The 15,180-nt window shown below is 49.8% G+C and overlaps 1 protein-coding gene across 3 annotated transcripts; it reads left to right on the top strand.

Moving 5' to 3' along the window:
* The first annotated feature begins 9,806 nt into the window (after positions 1-9,806).
* LOC127763043 (DEAD-box ATP-dependent RNA helicase 1) lies at positions 9,807-14,705 on the top strand. 3 transcript variants are annotated; one of them, XR_008015648.1, is made up of 10 exons: positions 9,807-10,100; positions 10,713-10,947; positions 11,076-11,330; positions 11,651-11,802; positions 11,992-12,169; positions 12,299-12,486; positions 12,731-12,935; positions 13,422-13,527; positions 13,629-13,805; positions 14,222-14,705. XR_008015648.1 is itself a non-coding variant. In XM_052287619.1 (9 exons), the coding sequence occupies exons 1-9, from the start codon at positions 9,961-9,963 to the stop codon at positions 13,733-13,735; spliced, it is 1,566 nt and encodes a 521-aa protein (XP_052143579.1). In that variant the 5' UTR covers positions 9,807-9,960; the 3' UTR covers positions 13,736-13,809. The 3 variants fall into 3 exon arrangements, 1 of the variants encoding a protein (XP_052143579.1); XR_008015649.1 differs by having other exon boundaries at positions 14,198-14,705; XM_052287619.1 differs by lacking the exon at positions 14,222-14,705 and having other exon boundaries at positions 13,629-13,809.
* Positions 14,706-15,180: the final 475 nt, after the last annotated feature.

Below are 15,180 nucleotides of genomic sequence, written 5' to 3'. Positions count from 1 at the left end.
TGGATGCTGCATCTGGCCCAGCCGCTGCTGCTGACGTAGGCGGGCGGCGGCTGGCTGTGGCGGCCGTAGGCGAGCACCTCGAAGGTGACATGGCCGTCTCCCCGGGGATACATCTCCATGACGTACAGGCCGCCGTTCTTCGCCGCGAGCGACACCAGACACCGTGAAAATATGATATTTTTTTAAAAAAATCTCCTTTTTATTGCTTGATTCGTCATTGTTTATAGCATGTGATCGATGATTGTGAAGGTTTATAGTCTGTATGTTGTGTATGTAATGGTTTGGTTGATCCTGAAGCTTTTTGGAGGTCTTGTTTCAGTTGAGGACGAGCATGAGAGACAAGAAAATGGATCTTCATTTTGTCATACAATTGTGACAGCCATGGAGCATGCAAGTAGTAGTTTATGGTATGAGTGTACGACTAACCCTGAATATTCATTCCTATACTAGTAAATAGTAGTACTATATCATATTGGAGATTCTGTGATTGGATGAATAAGTAGTGTAGCCGTTCTTCGATGCCGACGATGGCGTTCTTGCTCCGGCCGAGAGACATGAACTCCACGGTGCCTCCATTGTGAGAACGCGGGTAGCTGGGATAATGGAAGGACACGGTGCGTGCCCGTCGCTGCCGCCGCTGACGAGGTGCAACCAGGACTCGATAATCATCAGGCTGTGGAAGAAGGTGGCGACGCCGTGCCGGGTGCCCGTGTCGAGCCCGCGCGCCCACGGGCACCACCAAGGCCAGGGCGGCATGGCGTCCGGCGGCCAGAACCCGCGCCCGTCGACCAGCCGCGGCACGTAGCGCCTCTACGTCCGGCTCAACACGCTCCACTTCATCCTCAGCCACGTCCACGCGCTGGAAAAGTCGCTCTCCTTCTTCTCCCGCGGCAGGTGCTCGTCGTCGTCGTCCGCCGCCACCGCCCGCCTCCTCGCACCGTGCTCCCACTTCGACCGCGCGCGCGCCGCAGCGCAATCCGCGGTCGGACACGTCGCCGAGGTCGCCGCGTACCGCCTCATCTTCCTCGACTCGCACCACTCGTTCTACGATGGGCTCTATGTCGGCGGTGTCGCTGACGCCCGCATCCGCCTGGCGCTCCGCACGCTGAAGCAGAACCTGTCACTGCTCCTCTCCATGCTCGTCGACCGCGCACAGCCGGTGGCGGTGCGGGAGGTGATGAAGGCCTCGTTCCAGCCGGCAAAGCTAAATGATTATCTGAAACCTTATGCATGGAAGTTCCAAGGTGAAGAAAACTTGGATGATATCTACAGTGATGCACTCAAGAAAATCCCAGATCTGGCTTTACACAGTAGTGGTGCTCAAGGGCTCATCTTGGCTAATACTTCAGATTGCTTGTTGCCAACTAATGCAAATGTCATCCAAGGTGAAGAATGCATGTATAGCCAACAGAACACCGATAACTATGGAATAAAGTATAGAAATCAATTGCCTTTCTTGCTTAATCAAGTGGCTGAAACACATTTAGTGGATCAGATTATTGAGCGACACACATACTCTCTACAGTATACAAAATTGATAGCTACAGTTGCATGGCAAGTGCTCACCGAATTGTCTATCAATCCTCAGTTTCTTTCTAGTGGGCCAAGATTAGTACATGCATCAGAGGAGGTACATGAGGTTATACTGGTGGTGGAGTGGAATACATTTAGTGCAGTACTATCCAGATTCTCCATGGCCGGTTTACTTGAATTCAATCCAGGAAGAGACAATCATATGTTGGTAATGACTGGGATATATGCATGGTTGATAATGCTATGCAAAGCCTGGTTATCTGATGCTCCTACACAGATTGGTATGGTTGCTGTACTTGAGCATCAAGTTTTACAAGAGGAACTTCAAACATCATTCGATCCAGGAGGTTTTCTTCATCGACTTGGGGACAAGCCAAATTTCAAGAAGAAGGGATTGTCAGGGTCTCGGCTGGGCTACACATGGGCCGCTAGGCAACCCGTTGCCAAGAAGCCCAAGCAAGCCCAAGCTGAAACAATACAAGGGCAACAACAGCTTAAAGGAGAGGAGGGGAAATAGAACAGAACTGGCAATCGGCGGCTTCGGCCACGGCGGCGGCGGCGACCAGGTTTGGGCAAGAACCTTGTCGATCTCTCTCCCTCACTACTCCTTCCTACCAGCCACTACACCCTTCCTGTCTCCCTCTATAGAACCTTCTAGAAGCTTGTAATACTCAGCTACTTGCTCAATTTCACCTCAAATTGGTTTAGATATTGTTGCTATTTACTTGGTGCATCGGGTTGTTAACAGACTCCGACGACTGCCATGGCGACGCCGACGACCACCGAGAGAAACAGGGCACACACCGTCGATGCGGCGGTGGAGGAGGAGGAGGACGCCGGCCACCGCGCTCGCCCGCCTGCCGCCACCGCCACTCCGCGCCTCCGCTCCTCTCCGCTTCGCCGGCCGCCGCGCGCTCGTAGGCCACCTGCGTCGACCGCCGGTCAACCCGGCTCGCTGCCGCCTGTTCCGTGTGCTACTCCCTCACGGCAAAGAGAAGTAACAAAAGGAAGAGAAAAAAGAAAGGGGAAATAATGGGTGGTGATGTGGCACGCTGACATGTGGGGCCCACGTGGGTCCCACACCAACTCAGCCGCCGTGTAGACAAAAACCGGGGTCAAAACCACCAAAGGATCTCAGGTGACCGGTTTTATATAGTTAAGGGACCCTGTATATCCGGTTTTGCGGTTCGAGGATGTTTTTGTATCCCGATGACAAGTTGAGGGACCTTCGGCGCACTTTTTCCCTAGAAAAATGGATTGATATTGGGCCAGGATATAGGAAATGGGCCGATTTCCCGTTGTTTTCGCCGCACTTAATTCAGTGTTGTGCGTGCGTTGAGGGAATAAGTTCACTTTAAGCCCTTCGTCTTTGACGTGTTTGAATTGTGTATTGGTGTACCTGAGATCCTAGGCAGCGGCGGAGGGGGCTCGAGCCCCCCTACCCTGCTGGACTCCATGGAAATGTGAGGGAGGAGAGGAGGGAAAAGAGGGAGAGGAAGAAGAAAATGGGGGGAGAGAGGGGGCTGGAGGAGGAAGAAGAAGGCTGAGCCCCCTCCTCCTCCAAACCTAGCTCCGCCACTGGTCCTAGGGCAGTATAGTTTCCGGTTTTGGCTCACATGACGAGTTGATAGTGGTCAACCTGACTGAGTCAGCGTGGAACCCACATGTCGGCTTCTTCACCCTCCTCTTGTCTCTTCTCTTGCCAACCAAACCTGAACATCTGAGGCAATGCCAACATGTTTCCCCAAAAAATAAAAGGACATATATTTACAAGTGATGTTATTGTATCATGACGTGATGATAGCGAAATTCCCATTTTTCATACATTGTCTAGTGTGAAAATATATAAGGACATGAACATATTCCTTACTCCACCAAAATTTAGCCAAACCATTTTAATTGACTTCATACTCTACAAACCTCTTACGATATGGCCTGAAAAGCCCTACAGGCAGCTTGCTAAGAGCAAGTTTTATAGTGGAAGTGGTTACTACCTCTAATTTTAGCTATGTCTAGTCATGACCATGATGTTTAGTATTGATCTGACCACACTGCTCTGATCTAATTAATGGTCCGAATCTTTTTTTTTTCGCTAACGCAGGTCCAAATCAATTTATGTGATGTGGAAGCATGAGAATACATATAAATGGTAAATGGTAGCAATTACACTAAGTGGGGATGAACTAGGTAGGTATAGATAGGTATAGAGAATACATTCTAAGTAGTGGGTGCCATGGATATATCATCATACTCTTACTATATCACTATGAAATCTCTATAATGCAACAATAAAATATTTGTGATACCTAAATTTATCATTGGTACCTCCTCGGTACCATGGTACGGTGAGTTACCATGATTACGTGGCCCCTATCTAGAGGCATGATATATACGATTATGTGAGTTTAGCTGGAAAGAAAAAAATGACACATTCATGGCCCACTTGACCGACCAATAGCAGTTCGATGGGTGACACTAATTGCCCATAATTACACCACCGACAAGGTTAGATTGTAGACAGAACGAGCCTTTTGCACTTATAGGTAATTTGGTACTTTCATACTTGTAGGCAATTCAATACCTTGGCCTACATTGTCTAAACCTATAGGCTAAGGCCCATAAGTCTTAATTTGTTTGCAGAAACCAAAAGGTCAAAGTTTTAAAACGTTAGATAAGGTGCAAGATCAAAACCCAGACTCAACGAGATGAAACTCTGGATGTAGCCGACGCTTCGCATATACTTCCTCCGTTTCACAATGTAAGATTTTGTAGCATTGTCCACATTTATTTAGATGTTAATGAATTTAGACATATGTATGTGTTTAAATTTATTAACATCTATATGTACGTGAGCAATGCTAGAAAGTGTTATATTGTAAAACGGAGGGAGCACATATTATGTCCTTAGCCCCCGTATACATTTCAGACTAGCCAGCGAGCACCATCCTCACTTCCTCAGCCTAACTGCTTGGGCTCTGGCCTCCAGCAAGCCCACTGCTGATAATTAAAGAAACTAGATGAGATGTATGGTGTTGTGTGCCATATGTATATATGTAGACATAAATCCCGTTATTTCCAATACAAAACTTAGGTTATTGCACCTTACAAAATACATCATTAGCTATAGTTTCCTATTCCACCAAAGTATATACTCCCTCCATTCTATAATATAAGGCAACAACCACTTTTTCTAGATGCATGCATGCATGTCGCTAAGATAAGAGTCTCAAAGAATGACAATATATAGATACTTCCACGAAGTTTAGTTTTACGGAATTGCTAAAGCTCTGTCGACAGAAAATCCTATCTCAAATCTTGCAAATTTTGGATCACTAGATGTGCTTCACGATTCGTGCTCTTCTTCTCCAACTCCGGCGACCACTTCTTCTTCTCCGGTGCCGGCGAACCCAAACTCCGGTAGAGGGCCGACGAATTAGGGTCCCGGGGTGGGGTGGGGGTGGGGGGGGGGAGGGGGAAGAAGGGGGAGTTCGCCGGTTTTAGAGGGATGGCCATGGGAGGCGGCAGCTTGGCGGATCGGGCGGGCGGCGAGGCGGCGGCGCCGCCGCTGAAGCCGTGGGGCTGGAGGACGGCGGCGGGGGCAAAGCGGAAAGAGTGGGGAGGAGGCGGCCGGTGGTGGCACCCCGCCGCCGGCGACGGGGAAGACGACGGACAGCTCGTCGCCGTCGGCTTGAGGCAAAGGAGAGGAGAGGGAGAGGGAGGGGGCCGGTCGGGGGGGCCTCGCTAGCGCCGTTGACACCATTCGGCCAGCCGGCGAGGCCGGGCGGCGGCGCGCTGGGGCGGTGGCGGAGGCGCTGAGGAGCGGTGGCGCGTGATGAATCGGGAGAGAGAGGAGAGAGGATTTTTAGAGTTTGGTTGCCTGCATAAATCTTAAAGCAATTGGATGGTTCAAAATTTGCAAGATTTGTAAGGAGGGTTTTCTGTCAAACGATACTGCTCGATGCAATGAAATTGGCATACCAGTACGTGCAACACTGGAAAATGCTGGTGGCGAGGTAACTGACAATCTCAACTTCGATCCGGTTTACCAACGGACGGGGAAGTGTTCCTCCTTGGGCTTGCTCCACCGGAAATGCGCGGCGTTGATCCACTCTGGGTTGACGAGAAACTTGCCGAACACCTGCGCCCACACCGCCTTGAACGTCGTCGGGTTCGTGGCGACGACGTGGGTGACCGCCGGGCCGACGTCGTCGGCGCAGGTGGCGCCGAGCTGCTCGGCTCTCCTCCACACGGAGTGGTGGTCGTCGCTGGCGATCGCCCGGGTGAACGCCACCGTGCACCCGCGCAGCACCTCGCGCCGCGTCCGCCTGATCACCTCCCTGACGTCCGCGACGAAGCTGCCGCCGCCGCCGGCGAAGAAGCCCGCGTGGACTCGCCGCAGGACGCGCAGTGCCGCGGCGCGCTCGCTCTCGTCCACGCCCCGCTCCGACAGGGAGTGCGTGCACTCCCACGGCGACCCGAAGTCCCGGCAGCTCGACGCGAAGTAGTGGTATCTCTCCATCTCGATCAGGTTGTCGCTGTTCCCCTCCCAGACCTCCGCCGTGTCGTCGAGGATGACCACCGCGGCGCGCTCCGCCGCCGATGCCGGCGCCGACCCGAAGACGACGTCGAGGCTCTTCCTGTCTGGCTGCGGCGACTCGTCCCTCGATATGATCCGTTCGCCGAAGTAGACGCCGTCGGGGTCGAGCAGCTTGGCGACCGCCGCCGCGTAGTCCCTGTCCCCGAGGGTGTACACACGTGCATCTCGAACATGGCGCTCGCTTCTCGCAGGAAGCCATGGACGAACGGCCTGAGCTTGGTGATGAACGCCGAGAACCAGCTGGCATGATCCAATATGAACAGGCCCCTCCCCGGATCATCTGTGACGAGCTCCGCCAACCCGTTGACGTACTCCGTGCCGGAGATATCGTAGTCCGCGGTGGAGTTGACGAGCGTGTGGTCCAAGTCCACGACGAGGATCAGCTTCCTCGCCCGCAGGAGGCTCGCCAGGTGGCCGCTCGTCGGCTCCGGCGGGAGCACGATCGAGTCGGTGCTGGTGGCGCCATGGGAAACGGCGGCGGCGGCGTCGTCTGCTCCGCTCCTTCCTCCCGAATCTTCCGCGTCGAGATCTCCCTCCTTTTCCCCGGCGATTCCACCAGGGTTAGGAGCGGCCCCTGCCCTGGCGTCGTCCTCCACCTCTCCCCCCGGATCCATCCCACCAGTGGTGGCGTCGTCGTCGTCGACGGCGGCGGCGGAGGGTTCCATTCCGGCGGGCGAGGCTGCCGGAGAGGTTGGGGATCGGCGCCGCAACGGGAAGCGTGCGGTGGAAGGGAAGGGAGCGGGTGGGGCCCGGAGGAAAAGAATTGAAATGGGGGGAAATGAAATTGGGCGCGGCCGTGCCAATTTGTTCCCACCCACGGGGGGAAGGAGGATGGGCCCGTAAAATGCCACCGCATGGCCCACGCAGCCCAGTTATTCTCGGCCTTCCTGCTTTGCTTGCTGCTCGTGAGTCGTGACATTTCCCTTAGGAAAAAGTACACCGAAGGTCCCTCAACTTGTCATTGAGTTATAAACTCGTCCCCCAACCGCAAAACCAGATATTCAGCGTCCTTTAACTAATCAAAACCGGTCACAATAGGTCCTTCGGTGATTTTGACACCGGTTTTATCCTACGTGGCGGCTGAATCAGCGTGGGCCCATGTGTCAGGATGCCACGTCACTCTCCCTCCCTCCTCTCTCTCTCACTCTTCTCTTCTCTTCTCTTCTCTTCTCTTCTCTTCTCTTCCGTTCTCTTTCTCTTGGCAAGCCGGCCGGCGGCTGGGGAGAAGGCCTCCGGGGCGAGGCGCGCCGCCCTCCTTTCCCGCCTCGCCCCGGCGGCCTTCTCCCTAGCCGCGACGGGCTTGCCGAAGAAGAGAAGAGATGGGTGAGAGAGAGAAGGAACGGAGAGAGACGTGGCATCTTGGCATATGGGTCCCACGTGGGTCCCAACTCAGCCGCCACGTAGGATTAAACTGGTGTCAAAACCACCGAAGGACCTATTGTAACCAGTTTTGTAAGTTGAGGGATGTCATATATCTGGTTTTGCGGTTGGGGGACGATTCTGTAACTCGATGACAAGTTGAGGGACCTTCGGTGTACTTTTTCCTTTCCCTTTGATCCTGATCACTTCACTTGAACAACCGATTCAATGGCTTGGATGTGTGCTCTTAGGTGTTGCACTACTTCTAGCAACTTTTAAAAGATTTTTGTTTTTCTTTTCCCAAAATTTAAATTCGAACACATTTAGCAAACCGGTAATCCTTTCTGTACTCCACGGTAAGCACACGATAACCAGACACTTCCCAAGACAAAGATGGTTGCATTGAAGAGAGAGAACGCAAGACTTTCTGCTAAAAAGAGATCGGCGATCGAGTCGATCGACGCCCAACCGAAAAATGCGGGCAAAGAAACATATGGCGTCGCTATATATGATCAGAATCTGCGTATATCGAAGAACACAAGAGATGGTTTACGCTGATCTAGAGTTCTAACCTTTACCTCGTTCGCTATCATCTTTGGTCAGTAGTACTGTATTGGTTCATTTCCATATCGATTTCCTACAGTATACAGTGCACCCAACGAATCAAAATCAACATCGCTGCACGACCATTGCCAGATCAAGATTGGCAGCCTCAACTTCGATCCGAAGCATATCGATCTCGACGGCATCATGAACGCCATTCCAGTGCACCGCCGCCCGTCGCCGCCGCCGCCATTCCAATGTCCTCAATGCTCGCCTTTCACGGGGTACATTCTCTCCTCCGGCTTGCTCCACCGGAAATGCGCGGCGTTGATCCACTCCGTGTCAACGAGAAACTTGCCGTGGGTCTGCGCCCACAGCGCCTTGCGGGTGACCGGTTTCCCGGCGACGACGTGGGTGACCCCCTCGCCGACGTCGTCGGCGCAGGTGGCGCCGAGCTGCTCGGCTCTCCTCCACACGGGGTGGTCGCTGGCGCGGCCGCCGTTGCCGCTTGGGATGACCCCGGTGAACGCCACCGTGCACCCGCGCAGCACCTCGCGCCGCGCCTGCCTGATCACCTCCCTGACGTCCGCGAAGCTGCCGCTGCACACCGAGCCGGAGAAGAATTCCCCATGGACTCGCCGCAGGACGCGCAGCGCCACGGCGAGCGCGCCCTCGCGCTCGCTCTCGTCCCGGTTCCGCTCCGCCAGGGACCTCGCCGCGATCCCGAACTTGCCGCGGCTCGACGCGAAGTAGAGGTACCTCTCCATCTCGATCAGGTTGTCCCTGTACCCCTTCCAGACCTCCGCCGTGTCGTCGAGGATGACCACCGCGGCGCGCTCCATCTCCGGCGCCCACCCGAAGACGTCGCCGAGGCTCTTCCTGTCCGGCTGCGACGACTCGCCGCTCGATATGATCCGTTCGCCGAAGTAGGCGCCGTCGGGGTCGAGCAGCTTGGCGACCGCCGTGGCGTAGTTCCTGTTCCCGAGGGTGTACACGTGCATCTCGAACATGGCGCTCGCTTCTCGCAGGAATTCATGGACGAACGGCCTGAGCTTGGTGATCATCCGGAAGAGCCCCATTCGGAACAGGCCCCTGCTCCGATCATCTCCGGTGCGCTCCGTGAACCCGTTGGCTTTCTCGTCGTCGGAGAGGTGGGCGAATCTGGTGGAGTTGATGAGCGTGTGGTCCAAGTCCACGACGAGGATCAGCTTCCTCGCGCGGAGGAGGCTCGCCAGGTTGGCGCCCGTCGGCTCCGGCGGAAGCAGGATCGAGTCGTTGCTGATGGTGTCAAGGGAAACAGCGGAGGCCGCGTCGTCTTCCTCGGCGTTGGCGCCTGCTCCGCTCCCTCCTCCCGAATCCTCCGCGTCATCGTCGTCTTCCTCTTCCCCGCGCCAAGCGAGTAGCCGACCGGTGACGCCCCTTGTACTGGCGCCGTTGTCCTCCTCTCCCCGCGGCTCCATCCCACCCGTGGTGGCCTGGTAGTCGTCGTCGTCGGCGGCGGCGGCGGCGGCGGAGGGGTCCATCCCGGAGAGCGAGGCGGCGGAGAAGAGGTGGGGGGATCCGCACCGCAACGGGAAAGCTTGCGGTGGAAGGGAAGGGTGCGGGTGGACCCCGGGGGAAATGGAATGGGCCACCGCACGGGCAGACGCGGCCTATTTATTCTCGGCCTGTCTACTTTGCCTGAGGCCCACGAAAACGTGGCCTGCTTGGTTTGCTTGCGGCCCACGAGAAGACGGCCCGTTGTCTTCCCCGCGCTGCGGCGGCCTCCGCGAATTCATCACACTACTCCACGCCCTAATTCGCCGCCGCCGCCGCCGCCGCCGCTTACTCACCTCCTCGCCTGTCGCCTCTCGGTGCGAGTTCTACTCACCGGCGCCGGCGACGGCGACGACCCTGGTTGGCGGTTGAATCGTCGTCCTCGGCGTGTGATGGTGGTGGCCATGGCGACGAAGGAGGAGGAGGGTGGGCCGTCGAGCCGCGTGCCTCACCTTCCGTGGATGCGGAACCCCGTCGACATCGACTCCTTCTCCGGTTGCCCCGTCGCGCACCTTCCCCGTCTCGATCTCAGGTGAGCTCCCCCCCCCCTCCACACCCCCCTCTTTTTGTATACTTTCGATCACTTGAATAAGCGATTCGCTAGCTTGGACGCGAGCTCCTAGGCGTCGTGGCACTGTGAAAGTTTTATGCATGGAATGAACTTAGCTGTCGATAACTATGCGGTGAGGATGCTAATTAGTTTGCATCCTCGTGGGGTATGAACTATCAAGTAGGTTTTTCCTTTTTTTTTTTTTTTTTTGGGCACGGTTGATTTGTAATTCTGGGATCAGGCGATTTGTGTGACCATAAGATGTTACTCCAACTGGACATCAATGGCGTTGTGTAATTTCACTAAGCTAATAGTGTTCAGCTGGTGTCCGAGTATTCAGAGTTGGAATTTGTACAAGTTCGGTTAGCTCTAAAACACACATATGCACCCATGACCCATCTTGTTTGGTTCTAAGAGAATTTGTAATTTCAGTTGTTTTGCTTGCGAATCTCCTTTATTCCCTCGCTATTCTTGAATGCGTTTTCAGTGCAGTTAATTTTGTTGAGGTACTTAGAAAGGATGCTTTTAATACTTCATGCTGTTAAGAAATACTAACATGTTTACTCCTGTGTTGGCTATGTTTTACTGCTTTAGGTTGGTGAAGCCATTGCAGAGAATGGGGATAGAATCATTTTTTCCAGTTCAAGTAGCAGCATGGCTGGAAACTATTGGTCCTGGTGCTTTTGAGAGGGATATCTGTATTAACTCCCCAACTGGATCTGGCAAGACTCTTGCTTATGCTTTGCCTATCGTTCAAATGCTCGCTACTCGAAAAGTAAGGTGCTTGCGTGCTTTGGTTGTGCTACCTACAAGGGATTTAGCATTGCAGGTTTGTGCTGTTCCTTTTACCTTCTACATGCTAGTCTAACCAGAACAGCTAGTCAACAAGTCTATTTCATGTTCTTCAGGTTATGTTGAACAATACTGATGTTCCATGAATTCTTTGTTCAATTTCAGGTTAAAGAGGTTTTTGATGCTATTGCTCCTGTTGTGGGCTTGTCAGTAGGCTCAGCAGTTGGTCAATCATCAATAGCGGATGAAGTTTCAAATCTTATTGAGAAGTCTAAACAAGGGCTTTTCCCAAGTCTTGATGAAGAATATATCCAAATGGAACCACAGACTAAAGTTGATATATTGGTGGCAACTCCTGGAAGACTGATGGATCATATCAGCATGACAAAAGGTTTCAGCCTGGAGCATCTTCAATACCTGGTAGGTTGATGGGAACAATCTATGTGTCCTCTTGAGTTATATTCCACCCCCTTAATCTTCCCCGCTTGCTTACTTTTCCTAAGATTACTTGTTTGTTCTTTTGTTCAATCAGCAATAGCAAGAACATGATTATTCCAGGACAGCTTGGAATAAGGAAAATAGTTTATTAATATATTTTACCTTATGTTGGTTTCACATAATTATTGGATTGACCAGACCAGCAGTTTATGCTTGGATATGCACTTTGATTTTAGCACTAAGAGCCTTCTTTTCCATCTTTTTAGTGCCTTGAATTTCTACTTAATATATTGACATTTCAGGTGGTTGATGAGACGGACAGGATGTTGAGAGAAGCTTATCAGTCTTGGTTGCCAACAGTTATCCAGCTTACTCGCTCGAGTGATCAAAACCATTCCTGGTCGGACATGAACAGAGAAACTCTACTGCATCCATTGACTACCATTAGACGATCGTTAGTCCCACACTACCTAATTACATTGTCATATTTTAGTATTTTACACTCCCCTTTTAGTAAAGTTCACATATTACTTGTAATATTTATGCGTTATGATTCAGCCCTTCCTGCTATTGTAGCTCTGAGGATTGTTTGTTGATCTGTACTTCAATTCAAAACTTGATTAATCTATGCTATGGCATACAGGGGTGTTGAGCGTGGTTTTAAAGGTAAATCCTTTCCAAGATTGGCGAAGATAGTTTTGTCTGCCACACTGACTCAAGATCCTAGCAAGCTTTCTCAACTTGAGTTGCAACATCCCTTGCTGTTGAATAGTGGAAAGAAGCGCTACAGAATTCCAACAAAGCTTCAGTCCTACAAGCTGGTTTGTCCTCATCTCTATGTAGCACATTTTTAGCCGTTACATCTTTAGTGCTGGTGCATCTAATGTGTAAAAGTCTATTTGGAAATTCTGTATTTTCTTGTTCATCTTGATGATGCGTTGCACCTGCAGGTCTGTAAATCAAATTTAAAACCACTATCTCTGATTGTTCTTCTCCAAGAGCTGCGTGGGGAAAAATGTTTAGTTTTTACTTCCTCTGTGGAATCCAGTCACAGACTGAGCACCTTGCTGGAATTTTTCGAAGACTTGCCCTTCAAATTTAGTGAATATTCACGTTTGCAACGTGAATCGACTCGGAGGTAAGTTCAGTTTCATGGAGCTGTTAGCAAATAGACAACATAAAAATAGTATGCAAATATCATATCTAGCTGACTATTCCTTGTTCAAGTTCTATGGATCATAATATTTTCTGGATCATGTGGATTTGAAGTTTGAACTGCAAGACCTATGTAACTTCTGTTGATGATAGGATGTAATTTTTGGTATGTTGAACTTATTCACACCATGATAAGTTACGGGATTAGCAACACATATTTTTTGCAGGAAGACACTGGATGCCTTCAAGGAAGGGAAGATAGATGTTCTGATTGGTACAGATAGAATGGCTCGAGGAATTCATATTGATGGCTTAAGATATGTTATCAATTATGACATGCCACCGTATGTAAAAACATACATCCACCGAGCAGGTCGTACTGCTCGGGCGGGAGAGTCTGGTTCTTGCTTCACATTTTTAAGGAAACATGAGGTAATACATTGCTGAACAATTATAAGTAGTTTTCCGTTCTTCTAGTACAATAATATACAGTGAGTTGATTTTATTAATATGACATGGTAATTACATGATATGACTATATGTGTAGGAAGCTTGCACATGAAAGATTAATCGCATGCCTGTATTTGTGATGTTTAAAAACATAGAAAAGAAGTTGAGTATTTATTGACTTGGTATATGTTAGATTGACGCTAATTGATATGGTGTAGAAAACAGAAGGGGCACCACCGATTACCTAGCACTGGGACTTTCTGTTTTGGTTTAGGACTTACAAATGCATAAAACACCTGATGCTTATTTTTTATTGCAACATATGTCCAGATGTGTAGATAACTATGGTCTGTGTAACCTTTCTACTTTGTTTCACTAAAAGAATGCCTAATTGAATACTGAGAGCAGGTGCCATAAGTCTAAAATCTCATTCTAACTCTTTTCTTTTTATTTGGGCTGTCTTTGCAGGTTAAGGCTTTTGACAAAATGCTCAAGAAGGCAGATAATTCTAGCTGCAGTCTTCATTCACTACCAGAGGAATCGGTAGAAACCCTTCGCCCAGTTTTTTCCTCTGGTAAGGTTGCAGTCTGTTTTGTTTAAGATGCACTAATGCATTATTACTCATATGATTTGTGTTAAATTTAATCTTTTTTTTTTCTGACTGGGTGATCAAAGCTCTAAAGAAATTGGAAGAGTCTCTTGAATCAGAAGCAACAAAGAAATCTAAGTCAGGAGATAAAGCGCCTAATGCTTCTAAAAGAAAGAGAACCATCAATACGTGAAGCAGTATAGATTAGTTGAAGTTCTAATTTATTCTTTGTATGATGTATCTGCATCTGCTACATAGATTTGGTGAGTTCTACTTTCTCAGATTGCATGAAGTTTCTTCTTTTTATTTACTGTTTTGTCTGCTATAGCTTCATCCACCAGCCCTATTAATTTGATAACATCATCCAACATCAGTTAGAAAGGAAGGGGTAAAACTGTCAGGACTCTGGTGTTCATTGAGTACCAGTAAAAATGGGCTAGAGTAGAGTTTGGAGTTAAACATGATATATCACCAGAGCTCATTGAGTTCTTATAATATGGAGATATGCTAGATTTGAACATGATAAGTGATGAACATTAAACCATGTGGTTCAAAGCGGGTTGGGTCTATCCATTTATCGTTTAAAGTATGGAGGGCGAAACACCCACTTGATCATGATTTATCCCTTGTTTGATTTATAATGCTGCCTTTCCAGTGATTCCAATGCTGTCTCCTTTAGGTGATTCTCGCCTACGATAATTCTGCAACAGGCTCAGCATTTAATCATGGATGTCCAAAACAAGAGGGATGGTTTGATGTGTCATGTAATCCATTTGCCGTGCAATCCCCAAGCAGCTTTCCCCATCCCTGCAACCTGCTGCTTATTTTTGGTGCACGGTACAGTAGTTCTCTCCTGCTTTTACTCCAGGGAAGGAATTCTTCTTTCCTTCTGTAGTTATAATACATCCACTGCTTTTCATGGCTAGGAAGGAATCTACCCCAAAGTAAAGTTGGGTACGTTCACATCAATGTATCGTCGCTGTTAACCTTTTTGTTAGGCTTTACACTTGAAATATCTATTACTATTACAGTCTCTGTTAGTAATGCGGTTTGTTACTCCATTTTCTAGTGCCTTTGAGATTCCAAATTTCAGGCAGAAGGTTGAGAATCCCTTGGCCTTTGTTTCGGTTCATTTTCCTTTTTGCAACAGTTGTGCGGCTTCATCTGTCTCGCATTAAAATTTTTTCATCATCTTGTGTCCAGTCTTGTATTTTGGTTTTCTCTAGAGCAATTCTAGACTATTTTTCATTGTATTAACTCATCCATCAGAGTTGTCACTGCGATATTTTTGTTTAGAGCACGATCAAAGATGCCCTTCATTTACTTCACCAACGTGGGTGCATCTCCCGTCCGAATCCTTGAATCTATTCATCATATCATTCCTTCTGGATTTGTTTACTTGAAGCCAGCCCATCGCGACGTGCGAGTTGAAAGCAACGAAGGAATATTGCAGTTTGGAGTAGTAGCATAGCTAGCATGTATGAACATATCACCTTGCCCTCTTCATATCATTCAACTTTGTTGCCTCCTGCATCGCAATCATTGGTGCTTCGTCGTAAGGGGAAACCTAACTGTTCCAGCTCAAGTGTTAGATATATAATTTCTTATACACATTCTGTAGGTAATTTTCAGGAACAG

Source organism: Oryza glaberrima, chromosome 2, assembly GCF_000147395.1.
Source record: "Oryza glaberrima chromosome 2, OglaRS2, whole genome shotgun sequence".
NCBI classification, from domain to species: domain Eukaryota; kingdom Viridiplantae; phylum Streptophyta; class Magnoliopsida; order Poales; family Poaceae; genus Oryza; species Oryza glaberrima.
This window is presented reverse-complemented; position numbering and strand designations above follow the sequence as displayed.